Source organism: Cyanistes caeruleus, chromosome 5, assembly GCF_971803275.1.
Source record: "Cyanistes caeruleus chromosome 5, bCyaCae1.hap1.1, whole genome shotgun sequence".
NCBI lineage: Eukaryota > Metazoa > Chordata > Aves > Passeriformes > Paridae > Cyanistes > Cyanistes caeruleus.
Window position 1 is genome coordinate 29841589 of NC_141705.1, and position 14490 is coordinate 29856078.

The 14490-nt window shown below is 39.8% G+C and overlaps 2 protein-coding genes across 52 annotated transcripts in view; one reads left to right on the forward strand and one right to left on the reverse strand.

Moving 5' to 3' along the window:
* The window catches only part of PCM1 (pericentriolar material 1), a 38187-nt gene extending 36355 nt beyond the window's left edge, over positions 1-1832 (forward strand). For all 50 annotated transcript variants that reach the window (XM_023925104.2, XM_023925113.2, XM_086888837.1 and 47 more), the window contains 3 exons: positions 31-123; positions 240-363; positions 1500-1832. In XM_023925104.2, coding sequence (XP_023780872.2) covers positions 31-123; positions 240-363; positions 1500-1525 — 243 coding nt within the window. In that variant the 3' untranslated portion in view covers positions 1526-1832. The remainder of the gene's footprint in view (positions 1-30; positions 124-239; positions 364-1499) is intronic.
* A 1150-nt stretch (positions 1833-2982) lies between these two features.
* LOC111927980 (general transcription factor IIE subunit 1-like) lies at positions 2983-12246 on the reverse strand. 2 transcript variants are annotated; one of them, XM_023925100.2, is made up of 5 exons: positions 12071-12246; positions 8158-8636; positions 6663-6864; positions 5900-6126; positions 2983-5508 (listed from the first exon to the last, which is right to left on the reverse strand). In XM_023925100.2, the coding sequence occupies exons 2-5, from the start codon at positions 8603-8605 to the stop codon at positions 5114-5116; spliced, it is 1272 nt and encodes a 423-aa protein (XP_023780868.2). In that variant the 5' UTR covers positions 8606-8636; positions 12071-12246; the 3' UTR covers positions 2983-5113. The 2 variants fall into 2 exon arrangements, with proteins under 2 accessions (XP_023780868.2, XP_086744983.1); XM_086888857.1 differs by having other exon boundaries at positions 8158-8771; positions 12071-12162.
* Positions 12247-14490: the final 2244 nt, after the last annotated feature.

Here is a 14490-nt window from a genome sequence, read left to right on the forward strand (position 1 = left end):
CTTCTTAAATATCACAATTTTTATTAACAGGAACCTGGTTCTGGAAATGTAAGTCAAAAATCTGATGAAGATGACTTTGTGAAAGTTGAAGACTTGCCCCTCAAACTTGCTGTGTATTCAGAGGTATTTTGCTATTATTTGTGGGATTGTTGCTCAGAAGTGCATACCACAAATGTCTGTTATGCAGGCAGCAATAAGAATTATCCAGAATTTTGAGATTTGCTTTTTCTGTTACAAAGGCAGATTTAATGAAGAAAATGGAAACAGAGGCCCAAAGCAAGAGTTTGTCTGATGAATTACTGGATGGAGGTGGAGCTCAAGATCAAGAATTAGTAGGAGATGCCCAAACATTGAAAGAACCTGGTAATTATTTTCTATGTTCTGCACACATATTGGGGAAACACTCTGGAATGCTAGAGTTTAAATATCTCTGATTGAAGTAAGCAGTTATTGTGGTGCTGGGTTTTGTTATCATGCATTTGAAAATGTTGTATTGATATGAAGGGATTTTATCTCGCTGTCCATCTCCCTTCTATATACTTTAGATTCTGTGGCTGATAAAGTCATAAAAATTAACATATTTAAAGAGCATGTCACAACATAATGGTTTTGAAACTTATTTAAATGGAGCAGTATTTTTGTTTCTTGTTACACAAGCTTTAATAATTTAAGGGTTTAATAATATTGTATATTATAATTGCTATTATCTTATTTAATAACACTCAGTATAATTTCCTGACAGACTGCTCTGTTGTTTTTGTGATAGAAACATTCAAGAGACTTTTCTGAATTGTAAAATAACTCCTCAGGGAGAAAGAAATTGTTTTTCGTATGAGGTATACCATGTGGTAGAAAAAAGTTCCAGTGTGTATGACAGCAATAAAATTTTTCACTGTCATGAAATATTTTTTATGCAGATACAAAATGATAATGCAGGTCAGAGAAAATTGGGTTGGGGTTTTTTTTCAATATTATTGTGACAAAATTACAGTATTAAAGTAATTCTGTTGTTAGACTTGTGGAGAAGTATAGAGAAGTAGACTTGTACTCCAGTGAAGCGTACAGTTAAGGCATATATAAAGGCATGAACTGGGTATTCTGGTAATAGCAGTTTTCTGCTCGTGTCCCTCCTTCCATTTCCTCAAATACTATAAGCTGATGAACCTGCTTTTTATTTAATGCATTTGCAGTGGCAGCACAGACTTTTTCCAGATCAAATCTTTCCTTCCATTTCGGTCACAGCTCTGCCAGCACAAGCCTGTTGTGCCCATTTGGTGGATACTGATGCCCAGGCCTGCTGTGGGAGCAGTCTGACCAAGAGTGCCATGCCACACCAAAGCTGTAGCTAGTTCTGAGCCATTCTTTAGCTGTGTATGGGGGGATGGCTGTAGTAAGTAAGCCATGGCTCAAAATGCTTGTGAGGATGAAATAACAGTCCAGATATGGTCATGAGCTGTTTGATACCTTGTAGAGACAATGATTTTATTCTTATTTTACAGAAACTTTTGGAGCTCAAAACGCATAAGAATAACCCGGAGATATCTGCATTTATAAACTCTATGTATACAAGTGCATATGGAAGATCAGCACTAATGTCCCAGAATTCTGAAAGTGTATAAAAATGTAAAATTTTTAACACGCTGCCTCTTAGGATAGGTATGTGATCTTCTGCCTGTGGCAGTTTAAACAGCTGGAACTGAATACACTTCTATTCAGTTTTGCTGCACTGTTCTTTTTCTGTCTTAATTTTTTATTTTTTATTGTGACTTGTTTGGTAATTTTAAAATTGTTCAAAATGGTAGTTTTAAATAAAGTTTGGACTTGTCTGTAAATTTTCTCTTTTGAAAAATTTTCTTTGGTTTATAAACTGGTATGCTGAGTTTGGTGCTGGAAGTTAATTGACCTGCTGACATGCTTGTAGCAGTGTGCTCTTCTCTTATAAGAAACACTGCTAATTTTTCTGGGACAAGAAATTCTCCAAGTTTCTTGTATCTTCTCAAAATACAAGGTATAGACTCAGTACGTACCTAGATGTTGTCTTTATAGCCTAGAGTATAGCTTATCTGTAACAAAAAAGTTCCTGTTCATGGCCTTCAGAATTCCTTCCTATCAGCACATTTATCTGAGGTGAAGTTGAATACCCCAGATTTGTAGTTAATTGCAGAAACCAGCTGTATTTTTCTGCATTTGCTGAATCCTTTTGATGTTCAAAGGATTAAACCTGTCTGAAAATGTTAATATCTTTTCATAGCTAACACTTAAAATTGCTGCAATTGAAGGTCTGTAGAATACATTCTCAAGTGTTTGACTTTGTAATGAAATTCAGGAAACTACAATTAAAGTTAATGTTTTTAAAAAACAGTCGAAGTCAGCACCTCCTCGAGTGTCATGGTAAAGATGGAATTAGAATTACAGAAAAGTAGATAAGAAAACCTTGTTCAGTTTTTCAGATCAGTGTTATCAGCAGCTCTAAGTCATAAAATTGAGCTTGAAGCAGCTTATTCAGCAGACCTGCTGCATTATAAAAATCCTGTTTACCTTAAACACAAGGCTTTTCTTGAAAGTAGTTAAAAAGCACTGGTCATCTTCAGTTCAGGATTGTGTTGCTTTTGAAGTTAGTATGATAATATGGCTATATACCGTGGGAGACAGTATAGTGATGGTGAAGCCTAAATATGCTTGAAGTTTAAATAAAATGAGAATGTAATCCTTCTGTGATTTTTTCTAGTTTGTTTGGAGTGTCTCTAGGTTTATGAATGAATTTTGAATTGGCACATTATGGCCACATGCCTCTCATGTCCAAGCATGAAAGTAGATTAGCAAAAGGTTTGAAGATAGTTTAGTTACACTGCAGGCTTTAAACTGATGGTGCAACTGCAGGCAGAAAAACGTTCACCATGGAAATATATTTGGCAAAGGCAAACTGAAACAGTCAAAGTTCTAATTAATAATTTAGCCCGAGAATCACTCAGACCCAAAAGAGGAATTTATATTTTTTTATTAAGTAGAATGAGATGAGATTATGTGTGCAGATTTGAAATAAGGTTAGTTTATATTTTGAATCATTAAATTCTAAGCTCAAGAAAGAGCCTGAGTGCTATTTTAAAATCCCCCTGCCTCCGCGATGCCGTCCGCACATCCATGGTCCAGAGAGGCTGGGGGGAGTTAATAGCAAGGACTAGAGACACAGACAAGGAGTCTCTCTCCTGCTGGGACAGCGTCCCAGCTTTTAATCAGAACTCGCCCAGGGCAGGAAAGAGACAGAGTCTGATCCCATGCTGTCTTTTGAACAGGGGGAGAGAGGAAAGGGAGAACAGGTTAGAACCAATAGGAAAAAACTAAAGGGGAGGAGTAGGGGGGGCAGGAGCTAACACACTACAGATCAGAGGGTAGGTCTCAGGAATATACCATGTTTCTTAATACAGTACAACACCTGAGTACCCCCCGTTCCTGAATTCTTGACTTGGAATGGTGGGTTTAACCCCAGCTGAGCACAAAGCAGCTGGTTGCTTACACCCCAACTAGTGGGATCAGAGAGGGAAGTGGAAGAGTGAAAACAAAATAATTTGTAGTTGAAAGAAAGATTAATAGGTAAACACAATAGCTTACACATGCAAGCAAAGCAAAATGGCAAGCAGGTGTTCAGCAATCACCAGGAAAACAGGGCTCCATGATGCATAACAAGGACTTGTGAAGACAAATGTCATTACTCCAACTATGCCCTGTTCCTTCTTCTTTGAGCTCTGTATGCTGAGCATGACGCCCTGTGGTGTGGAATAGCCCTTTGGTCAGTGAGGGGCAGCTGTTCTGGCAGTGTCCCATCCTAACTGTGCATCCCCAGGCTTCTCACTGGGGACACAGGGTAATGAGCAGGAAAGTCTGGACTCTGTGCAAGTGCTGCTCAGCAATAATGAAGACATCTCTGTGTTATCTACATCTATTTTCAACAGAGGTTCAAAACAGCCCAACAGTAGCTACTGAAAAGAAAATCACCAGTCAAAACCCCACAGTATGTGTATATGAAAAATGCATCAAAATGGTATTTCTTTGGTCATACCTTCTATCTACTGTTTCATTATGGAATGGTCAGCAGGGCCTTCTTGATGTCATCTTGTGCCAGCAGTGCCACTCAGAGCTGTTTGCCCAGGTGGCTTTTGAGTATCTTCCTGGTGGGAGACTACCACCTCTCTGGGCAAGCTGGCCTGCATTTGTCACCCTTACAAGTGAAGTGTTTCCTAACATTCAGAGGGAACCTCCTGTGTTTTGCTTTGTGCCCTTCTACTTTCATTATGCCTTGCTCAAGTAGTAGAACTCCTGAAGAAGAAAAACTCAGTTATGCTTAATGCTAGTCCATCTACTCATGTAGCTCATTTTCAAGCAGAATTTGTTTCTTGCTTAAAAAGAGCACTGGGGTGTGAGATGTGAGAAGCAGAGTCTTGTGCTTGATACATTGCTTGCTCCCTTACTGATCTAGACCAGAACAAAATGTAACATTTTGCTGTCCAATGGCCCTTGCACGGTTCACCGCTCAAGATGATTCTGTAGTACCCTAAGTACAAAAATTTGGAAAATTATTCCTAGGATGAAAGTTCAGAGGCCAGAGTTGCTTCTCACCTTAAATTGCTAATGCAATTTAGTAACAGCTCTTCCTTTAGGAGGTTGCTGTGTGACACCTGTCCTTTACTGTTGTACAGTGAGTGACCTAACACACTAGTAGAACACATGTATGGAATGAAACCAAGTCATACTGGATGTGGAATCCTTTTCACTACTGGAAGTAACTGTTACTTCTGGGAGGAAGGTGGAGTAATTTATTTCTTACTATAGATTGCATCACTGCTTTTCAAATGTCATTTTAATCAGATCTAAACATATCCTGAAATGATTCATGTTCCAAAACTAATTACATCATCCACCAAGTCTAAGCATTACAACAGCAAACAACACTTGCTGTGGCTGCAATGATAATATTTGAACTGTAGTTACCTACTACGGGATTACCATCTTGCTTAAGAGCAAGTTCAAACAAAACCCTTCAGTGATAAACTTTGAAGAACATAAATCAGAAGCCTTCATCCATTCTATACAAGGTTGGATATTCCTACAGTAGTAGTTACTCAAACACAGACTGGAACATTTCTTGTCCTACTTTTATATAAGCATCTCTCTCTTCACTTGTCATGAGAGACACAAGCTCTGGGTTTTCACTAACTTTGCCATATGAACAGGGCTGGCCAGCTACCCTTACAATAGGACCCAGAGTTTCCTGTTCCTCCTCTAGTTCAAAGTTGCTGCCTGGTACTTTCATTCCTGCATGTCTTGAGTGCTTGACATCCTCTTCAAACTCACTGTTACCACTCTGTGATCCATGAAGTTTTCTTTTGACAATTGGAGCCTGGTCTGTGCAGGATGATGACTTGGATTCATGGATCAGAAGAGTCTTGATGATTTCATTATCAGTGACAGTTTCTTTGACATTTTCTTCAGTTTCTTCAGAAGCATTTACTCCTAATACACAGTACTAAGTGTTAGAGGGATTGATAGTTTACAGTTACCACAAGCATCCTACACAGATGGTTTTTTCTACTCTGAATCTTTTTTACCCACACTAGAAATCTCTTGAAAGTACAGACGTTTTGAGAGCTTTCCACTGTAAAGATTACCACTGAAATTACTGCATGGCTAAAGCCAGAGAAGTTTCAGGACCCACCTGACCTCTAGCTTTAGGAATATAACCCCAATCAGGCTTAAAACTAGATTTTGGAAACTAAGGTCTGATAACCACTAACACAGAATTGAAACATTGTCCTCTAAACCAAGCTCACTAGATTTTCAGTGGGAAAGCTGTATTTAAGTGTACTAAGGTTGCTGAATTAATTTGTGAATTCACTAAACTTACCAGCACTATTGGTGGCTGTTGCTGCTCCTTCCACAGTGCTCTGTGACAACCAGATAGGTTGTTTTTCAGTTGCTTTTTCTCTTCTTTTCTTCTTGGGCTTTGAGTGTTGGACATCAATAGTTATGTTTTGGGTGTATGTAAGGCCAAAAGCAGAACTTCTGTGTGCCCATTTTTCAGGGCAGCTGCAGGATTCCTCAAGCATACTTGAGCCCAGCTTCGGATCAAAGCTGAATGAAGCATCACATTTTGAAGAGGTAGAATTCAGGCAAGAACACCACCCCCTGCCCTGCCCAGTTCCTATTTAAAAAAAACCTGAACAATCACAAAGAAACAAATCCCAAAACAACATTTTGTTGGCAGACTAGCTTTAACAAGTGCTCTAATAATTTACATTCCCTTTTACCTCTCTCAGAGACAAGTGGTTCTGAACCATTGATTTTCACAAGGTCTCTTCAGTGGTGTGTCTCTGGATGAAGCACACTGACAGAGAAATGTAACTTTCTTATAGAAAGGGCTATGAACATTAGCTGAAGGAATACTCGGGAAAATAAATTACTTATAAAAACGTATCAAAAAACTGAAAATGCATAGCAATAATTTAGGATGCCTTAGATATTACAGACTTCTTCATTAAACAGCAGATTGTACTGAATAAAGCAGAGTGGAGTACCTAGGCTCCAAGTTCAGTATTTCAAAGAGTTTACGACTGTAAAGTTGTTGGAGAGATTTGCATTGATCAGAAGTTCTAGGGTGATGTTCATACCTTTCTGATAATTGGAGTATTTCTGTTGGCTGAGGCTCCAGCAAGTCATAGGGCAGCACAATATCATCCGTCTCGCGCAGCAGCATAAAGACAGGCTCGATCTGCTCGTTGAACTTTGCCAGCAAGGTTCGAGCATCATGCTTTGGAAATGCTGAGCCATCTTCCTCTACTTCAGTGTTGCAGTAAGTGCAGCGGAAAGTCTCTGCAACATGTTCCAAAGTGGGAAGTCTCATGTTCATAGAATACAAAAAGATCAGCAGTACCTTGTTCAGCAGTCTGCAGCCTGAACATTATCCAGACATTCTGGCTTTATCCATTTGTTCATATTAACTAGAGGAACTCAATTCTACGGGCAAACTCGTGTCAGGCTGGTATTATACACTTGGTATGCAAGTGAGAAATGTCTGCAGAGAGAAGTTTAAGCTGGATAGAAATGTACTATCATCAGTTTATTTTTTTTATTTCTCCAGCTTCATCTTCTCAGTACTTAATGTAAGAAAAAATAAAAAAGGACATTTTCAAGCATAAGTAGCCTCCGGTTTTAGTTGTTCCTGAGTCAGAGTCAAGGCATGTGCTAAAACCCCATATTTATATCTTCAGGGAAACAAACAAAACTTCAAGCTTATTCCATGAAAATATATCACCAGCCTCAACATTTGCATTTCAATAACTCAACAGAGTCCCTCCGTTTAGAAGAAGGGGATGATTTTGCAAACTGGCAGAACACAAATTCCACCACTGGTATTTCAGATAAGTCATGTATAAAGCTCGTTCTGCCTGGCTCTGGCATCCTTTACAGATCCCATGACCCAGATGTCAGCACAGTGGCTGTGCTCTGAGTAATGTATTACACTATGATGCCATTTTTACTCATTTTGAAATAATGATTTAGTTATTTTGATTTTAGAGAAGAAAAATCCACAAGCTCTGACACCACTTCTGCTCTAGATGTGCTTTGTTGACCCGTGAGGAGTGGGAACTTCCAGCCCAGGAGTGACAACATCTCTGTTCTGGTGCCACTGAGGTGAAAGAAGCTTATTACAGTAGATGACTGCAAACAGTTTTACCCATCTTATCCAACTCTTCCATCTGAAGGCCTGACCACACAAATAGATTAAGAGATTCAAAACAGAGTAAAGACAGTACTGTGTTCATATTTTCACATGAGGAAGTGAGACTCACAAGACTTTGATGAGTTAAGATTATTCAACCAGGCTCAAAGCAAAGCTAAGGCCTGGAATCTGATTCTGAACCCCAGCTTATACATTCAAGATTAATCTTCCTTTTGTTTGGCCTGTTCTACAGAGGCAGCACTTCTCTTACCCTCACTTCCCAGCATCTCCTGTTCCAGACCCTTGTCCACCAGCAAACATGAAGCGTCTAACAAACTGCATTTCTTGCAAAGTTCACTTAGGAAACAATTTTGTGCTATCAGGGCTATTCTTTAAGATAACAGCAAATAAGTGATATAAGCAAAATAAGCAGTATAACACACCTGTAAATGCATCAAAGAGCTGATTGACTTCAAGGTCCGTGTACGTGCTAGAGCAGGATGGACATTTAAAAGAGGGTCTGGTAGTTGAATCCTGCTCATCTGCTTCTATTTTCCGGCGTACATGATCCAGTTTGTATTTTACCACATCCACCAGCACCTTGTAATTGATGTAGTAGTAATTGTGCCTCGTGCTCTTCCCGTTGGGCCCCGTTTCCACTCGCATCTTCAGCTTCACCAGCTTGTCCGCCTTGAGCGTGTTGAGGACGGTGCGCAGCTGCTTGCGCTCGTACTTGAGCAGCTGTAACAAGTCATCCTCTTTCACACAGGGGTAGCGGATCAGCACATCCAGAGCCAGGAAACACTCCACACCATAGAAACCACGCACTATGTATTTGGCCAGGCGCTTTAGGGCTGCTGGCACCTCTCTGGGAATGGTTTGCTCCTCCATCAGGAGCTGAATCACTGCCAGTGGAGAAGTGCTGTACAACAAAGAGAAGGGAGGTGGGCTGCAGCGAGCCCTTCTTAGCCCTCACAGGAAGGTGTAAAACATGTCATTTGCTGTGCTGAACTTCTGCAAGAGTCTTCATTGAATAGAGGAATGTAAAATCCTTAACCTTCATGGGGAAGGTATTAATAGGTATCAGAAATTATCTAATCTAATCTTGAAGTACAGTGGTTACACTTGAAATATTAATATCCTCTTGTGTAAAAATCCACAGAAGATATCTAGGAAGATGTGTTACAGAAAGTTCACAATCCTCCCAGAAGACAGCACATTTAACTTGCATGTCTAGGTCTTCCTGTTTGCATTCACAGCCAGCCAGGAAAGAGCAAAAGTAAAAGTAAAGCCTTCAAAAGTAAAGCTCAGATTGAGAAATCTTAGTTGAAACTGTATCTACCTTAGTGGCAAAGTCACAAGAGGCATTTGAGCACCTGTTCACCTGCTCTTTAAGATATTTCTGCTGGCTGCTGTGATCAAAGATTTTGCAAAGCTGGGGCATAGGATGCTCCAGGTTATCTGGCCCTCATTCAGCACAGGGCATTTGGGGTAGCACATTTTATCCCTTAGTGCTCTGCTCCTCTAGAAGAAGGACTTCAGGCCATATTCCTAATCTCATTAACAAGAATGTAACTAATATTAATCAGTCCAACTGTCCTAACAGTTTCTTATTTGTAAGGAGTGAGAAGAAAAAAATTAAGGTATGTTTCAACAAAGCTACATCCAGAGTGCTGTTGTAGCCACTAGGTCAGGAACCAAGCTGGTAGAGGATGGCATGTATGGCACACTACATCCAGCCCTGGCACCCACTGCAGAGGGTGAGAAAGTTCCATCCCAGGTAACTGCATATTGCTATCAGAGCTTCCAGGGAACTTTTATCAGAAATCCTTCCTAAACAAACAAAAACACTTGCACTAGCCTAGTACTTGGGCCATAATTAAATTTGCACTTCACACAGTGCACCTTATGGAAAACAAAGGCAATGGAAACCTGCTGGTCTGAGTCTGGAAACCCTGAAGGTGATAGCACCACACTGACCTAAATTTTCTACAGGAAAAGTGAAGGAACATTGGAATGGGCTGCCCAGGAAAGAGGCTCAGTCTCTGTACTTCAACAGGACAAGAGCCAGAGCAGACTAACCTGTCTTTGAGAGCAGTTTTGCCATAAGAAAGGGACCAGATGGCCTCCAGATCCTCCTTCTAACCTTAATTCTTCTGTTCCAAGAGAGTTAAAGTTCACAACAGTGAGGAGTGAAACTTTGGCAAAGTCAGTCTGTTCCATGACAATCAATCTCAGACTAAGAGCAGCATTTCTGTGCTTTTTGACAAAAGCTTTCATTAACAAGCATTTTAAAATGTTGCTGGTTTTGTTGTTATTTTTATGTTACTCTTTCACCTTTCCTAAGCCTTTATCCTCAAAAGGGGCTTAACAAATTTAATGCACAGAAAAATGTGCTAATTTATGCTTCTCTTTCTTCCTCTTTCTGGCCTAATTTTGAACTTTTTTCTGTGCAGTACTTTATAGTTAGCAGTAAGGAAAGGATAGACAATATCCTCATCCAGTTCCAGAGAAGAGAAGCATGGCTTTGCATTTTCTCAGGGAAGCACTCTGGAGAGCACTGAGCCCTTCCACACTGGGCAGAGTCCACAGAATGGAGGCACTGTAGCCTCCAGTACAGGCCCAAAAGAAAGCAGCCACCATGGAATTCTGTAACCCAGCCCAGCCCTGCTGAGGAGCACCAAGGGCAGCCCCAGCATCTGTATTGGAAGCATTACTGCTCATGTGATACATCTCAGAAAGAGCCAGGGTGCCCTCTGTGTGGGTTAGTGTCATATGACCTCCTGTTAGATTGTGGAAGTATTAAACAAAGGAGCAAATCTGTTTCTTCATCTAGTTCTTGGCTAATACGTCAGCAGAATGTTGACACTTAAAGGACTTGTATTAGGTACAGCTCTCATGAATCTTTTTTCTTAATCTAAGTCAAATACATAATGACATTATTTCAAAGGGAGTGTAATAAGCAGGTAACATTGTTAGGGAAGAAGTAGCACCTGACCTGTAAGCGGGAGGTTTGCTGACCTATCATTCCTCTGGATGACTCCGTATCTCAGACTGGCACTGCATACTCACATCTCTAAAGCAAGCACTACTCTGAAGTGTTTCTGAGCACTTTGATGTTGAAAGCTTGTCAGGTACAGTCTTACAACCATGTAATATAGTAGTGAAAAGAAAAAACACCAAACACACAAAAACCCCATCACCACGCTCATACAACAGAGCCTAACCTTCCCCCCTGCCATACCTAAACTCAGACTTTAAATATCATGAACATATACTGGGACACAAGTAAGCAGCTGTTCTGAAAAACAAATTCACAGAATCCTCTGTCCATTTGCAGGGGAATTTTAAATATGCAAGCCTTTGGTTCAATAGAAAAGGAAATGTCTTTCTTTTACAAAAATGACTGAATTTGACCTGAATAAGAGACATTCAAGGAAAAAAACAACCCCCTCATGAAATCCTCCTTTAGGCTACAAAAGAATCAAAATTAGATTTATTTAATAATAAAAATCAAAATAAAAACATGAGGAAGCTTTTTATACCATGCTCTACTATATGTGACACTTTTTTAGTTCAATCCACTCTGAAAAACTTCTCAGTCATTTAATCACCCAATTTGAAATCTCACACTTCATGAAAACTACTGTTTTTTAAAAGTTATTGTGTAGTTTTCAGTTGACAGGCAACAGTTCTCTTTTGAGAGAAGCTGGAGACCACCCTTACCGAGGAAAGGAGTAGGAAGTGTGTAGTCCTCTGCAGCAGGAAGAGCTTTAAACAGAAATCTGCCCTGCAGCTGAGCTAGTCTATGTTAAGGAGACAGGTATTCTACCACTTATGTAGATTTTTTCTCCCTTTTTTCCCCCCCAACTGATAGCATGTATGGACAAGATATTCTAGAAGTCAGAGTTTAATTCTGAACTTCCTCTGCTTTAAAAGTATTTATTTTTATGAGGGTAGGAGCTACCTTCTTATTACATTAATTATTTTAAAAACTATTCAATAACTTAGATGTTTGAGTGGTCCTTCTGCTTACAGTTTATATGGAGTCATACCCATAAGCAAAAACTACATTTAGGATCCCTTTTTGCTGTGGGAAACCTGTGCAGAGTTGCTTGTTGTGCCAGCAGGTAACTATTAAAAGCAGAACTTCAAGTCAAGAGGCATCATATAGAGCAAGTTCTGCAAGGTTTCTCTGAAGCCAGTTGCTTAATTAACATTTTTCTTGAGCTGGCTGAGGAGACAAAATACCCATCTCACAATTTAAAAGGCACTAAACCAGGAAGATTTGGAAGGATTTTGTCAGACTTCACATTACCCTATCACTTGCAAATCAATTAAAATCCTTATCATTACCTCTTTTGTATGGGCAGAAAACTTCAGGCTGATGTTGCAGAGAAACTGCTCCTTTCCTAAGAGCTCAAAGCAACTGCAAAACAAGCTTAAGTATTTCCCAGCCTTTTCCTAGACCTATCTGTGATAAGCCCTAATCATCACCAGCTGGTGCAAGAGTCCCCAAATCACATTTCATTAGCAACTGAATCAGCTCAGCCTTATATATATGTTGTGTCATGATAAAGCTATAAATTTTATTGCTCAACATAATCCACCTACAACTGGCAAGGACTGAAAATGTGACTGCAATCTTTGATTAGTGTTTTCATTAGCATAACTTTAGAAGACTAAAAGTAACATCATCATTAACTCCTTTTGTTGTTGTTGTGAACCAAGTATTTAGGATAGGTAATTTACATAAATTGTTTAGAAGCTTTCAGAACCAAACCAAACTAGAAATTTTAATGTCTTAAAGGAAAAACTGGAATGTTTACTAGTTCCCATAGTTTTACATATTAATCTTTTTAGGTACTTTATGTCTTCAAAAGGAAAGAAAGAACAATTTTTCACTGTACTTTTCTAGAAGAAAAGCTTATGGATACCATTTTATGGATTAGACATCTCTGTTTAAAAACAATGCTGAAATAATATTGCCAGACATTGTACAATACAGGGTTAAAGTACTGAATTCTATTAGGATTGCAATCATCACATTTTATCTCAAATCTGTGCCTCTTTCTGAATTTTTTTTCATATATGCACAGTGGGGGCTGGTGTTTTGTAGTGACGTGACTTACATCTCCACTGTACGTGTTGCAGCATGTATTGTGCTTTTGTTACTGCTGTTTGTTGCTGGATTTCTGAGATTTACCAGGCACGTGGGTCCACTGAGGGCTCAAGGTGTGGGTGTTTGTCTGCATGGCACAGATTGTGGGGCTGGCATCTGTAATGTTGCTACAGAAGGTAGTGCCTCAGAGAGCTGGTGGATGCAGAAAAAAAAAAAAACCTCATATTTTAACAGTTGTAAGCAGGAATTTAGATTCAAAAACTTCAAAGGTTTGAGACTGCTTTTTAGAAACTGCAAGAAGAAGTGGCTATAAAAATAATCTCTGAGATTAGCTCTAGTTTTGTTTGTAATTTATAGTAACAGAGATTGATTTCATCCCTTATGCTGAGAAAAATTCTGCTTTTTTTTTATTTTTTTTTTCCCCCATTAATAAGAATCCACTTGACAGATACTCAGAGCTGAGAAGTATATTTGGAATAAATCTTCAACTGCAAACGTAGAATGTCCACAGGGTAAAATTTAAGAGCTATACCTCATTCCATATGTGGTTCTTGAGCACGCTCATTTGTTATGTTATGCTAGAAAATGCAGAGGAGCAAGACTGCCTCCTGCTCCTACGTGTTGGTTTTATTCTGTGGGAAATGTTTACAATGAACAATTCCTGTGGCTTTCCTTGCCCAGTGGTTTGAGCAGGGAAAGTGTCGTGTAACCTCAGTGCTGTTATTCCTGTTTCAGCCCTCAGCCTGCATGTGGAAGTGTAGAACCAGATGACAACAAAACAGCTTTCTAAATTAAGGTGAGGGATGGTGTGGCTGGTAGCACTGCTTTCAGAAACAGGAAACTGCTGTCACCTGTCATGCTGTTGCTGACAACTCCTTTGGCGAGGACAGCTAAACCCCCATGTAGCCGACAGAGGTGCTGGCTCAGCTCTGCACGCTCAGAGCCAAGCCAAAACAAAGGGAAAAAATAAAGTGTGGTCTGAGAAGGTGTTTCAGAGTGCAGGTAGCCCCGGCACCAAGGGCCGTGGGAAGCAGGATTTGTATTGGTAAGTTGTTGTGATGTTGTGTAACACAGACATTATTGAAAGTGGGAGCTTGAGACAGGGATAGGCAAAGTCACTTGGCTTGCTTTCAAACCATTTGGGTGGCTGGGATGTTTATCTGGAATGGTATGGGCATGCACTGCACTTGCAGGCTACTTGATAAAAAGGAGGTAGATAATCAACAGAGCAGTCTCAGGAGGAAGAAATAAATATACAGTCTGATCAGAAGCTGGAGGAGAAAATTAGTGGGTTGCTGCTTTGGGGGACAAAGGTATAGGGAAAAACTTCACAAAGCAAATGTGGTACACTTGACCCACTGGCAGGGCAGGTGCTGGTGCAGATGGCATGGTAGGAAGTTGTGGTAAACACCTTGAGTAAATGGAATCTGTGTCAAGTTCGCCACAATCAATTAATACCAACTCTGAATTTAAAAAATTAAATCTTGACCTGTCCAGCTCAGACACTCAAGCACTACAAAATAAGAAAATGCCAGCATCGTAGTAAGTACCTGTAGGTAACCTGCTGCCCTGTGCTCACAGGGCTATAAATCACAAAGTCATATGTCTTCTCTTTTTCCCTGTGCTTGCCCTATCATGAAGTCAATGCCTCAAC

What these genes read in the sequence shown, in the direction of transcription:
- LOC111927980 (XM_023925100.2), bottom strand. Translation starts at nt 8,605, where the DNA reads ATGGAGGAGCAAACCATTCCCAGAGAGGTGCCAGCAGCCCTAAAGCGC. An exon ending in GCTCTTTGATGCATTTACAG is followed by an intron (nt 6,865 to 8,157) that starts GTGTGTTATACT and finishes AACATGTTGCAG; the next exon opens with AGACTTTCCGCTGCACTTAC. An exon ending in ATACTCCAATTATCAGAAAG is followed by an intron (nt 6,127 to 6,662) that starts GTATGAACATCA and finishes TGCTTCATTCAG; the next exon opens with CTTTGATCCGAAGCTGGGCT.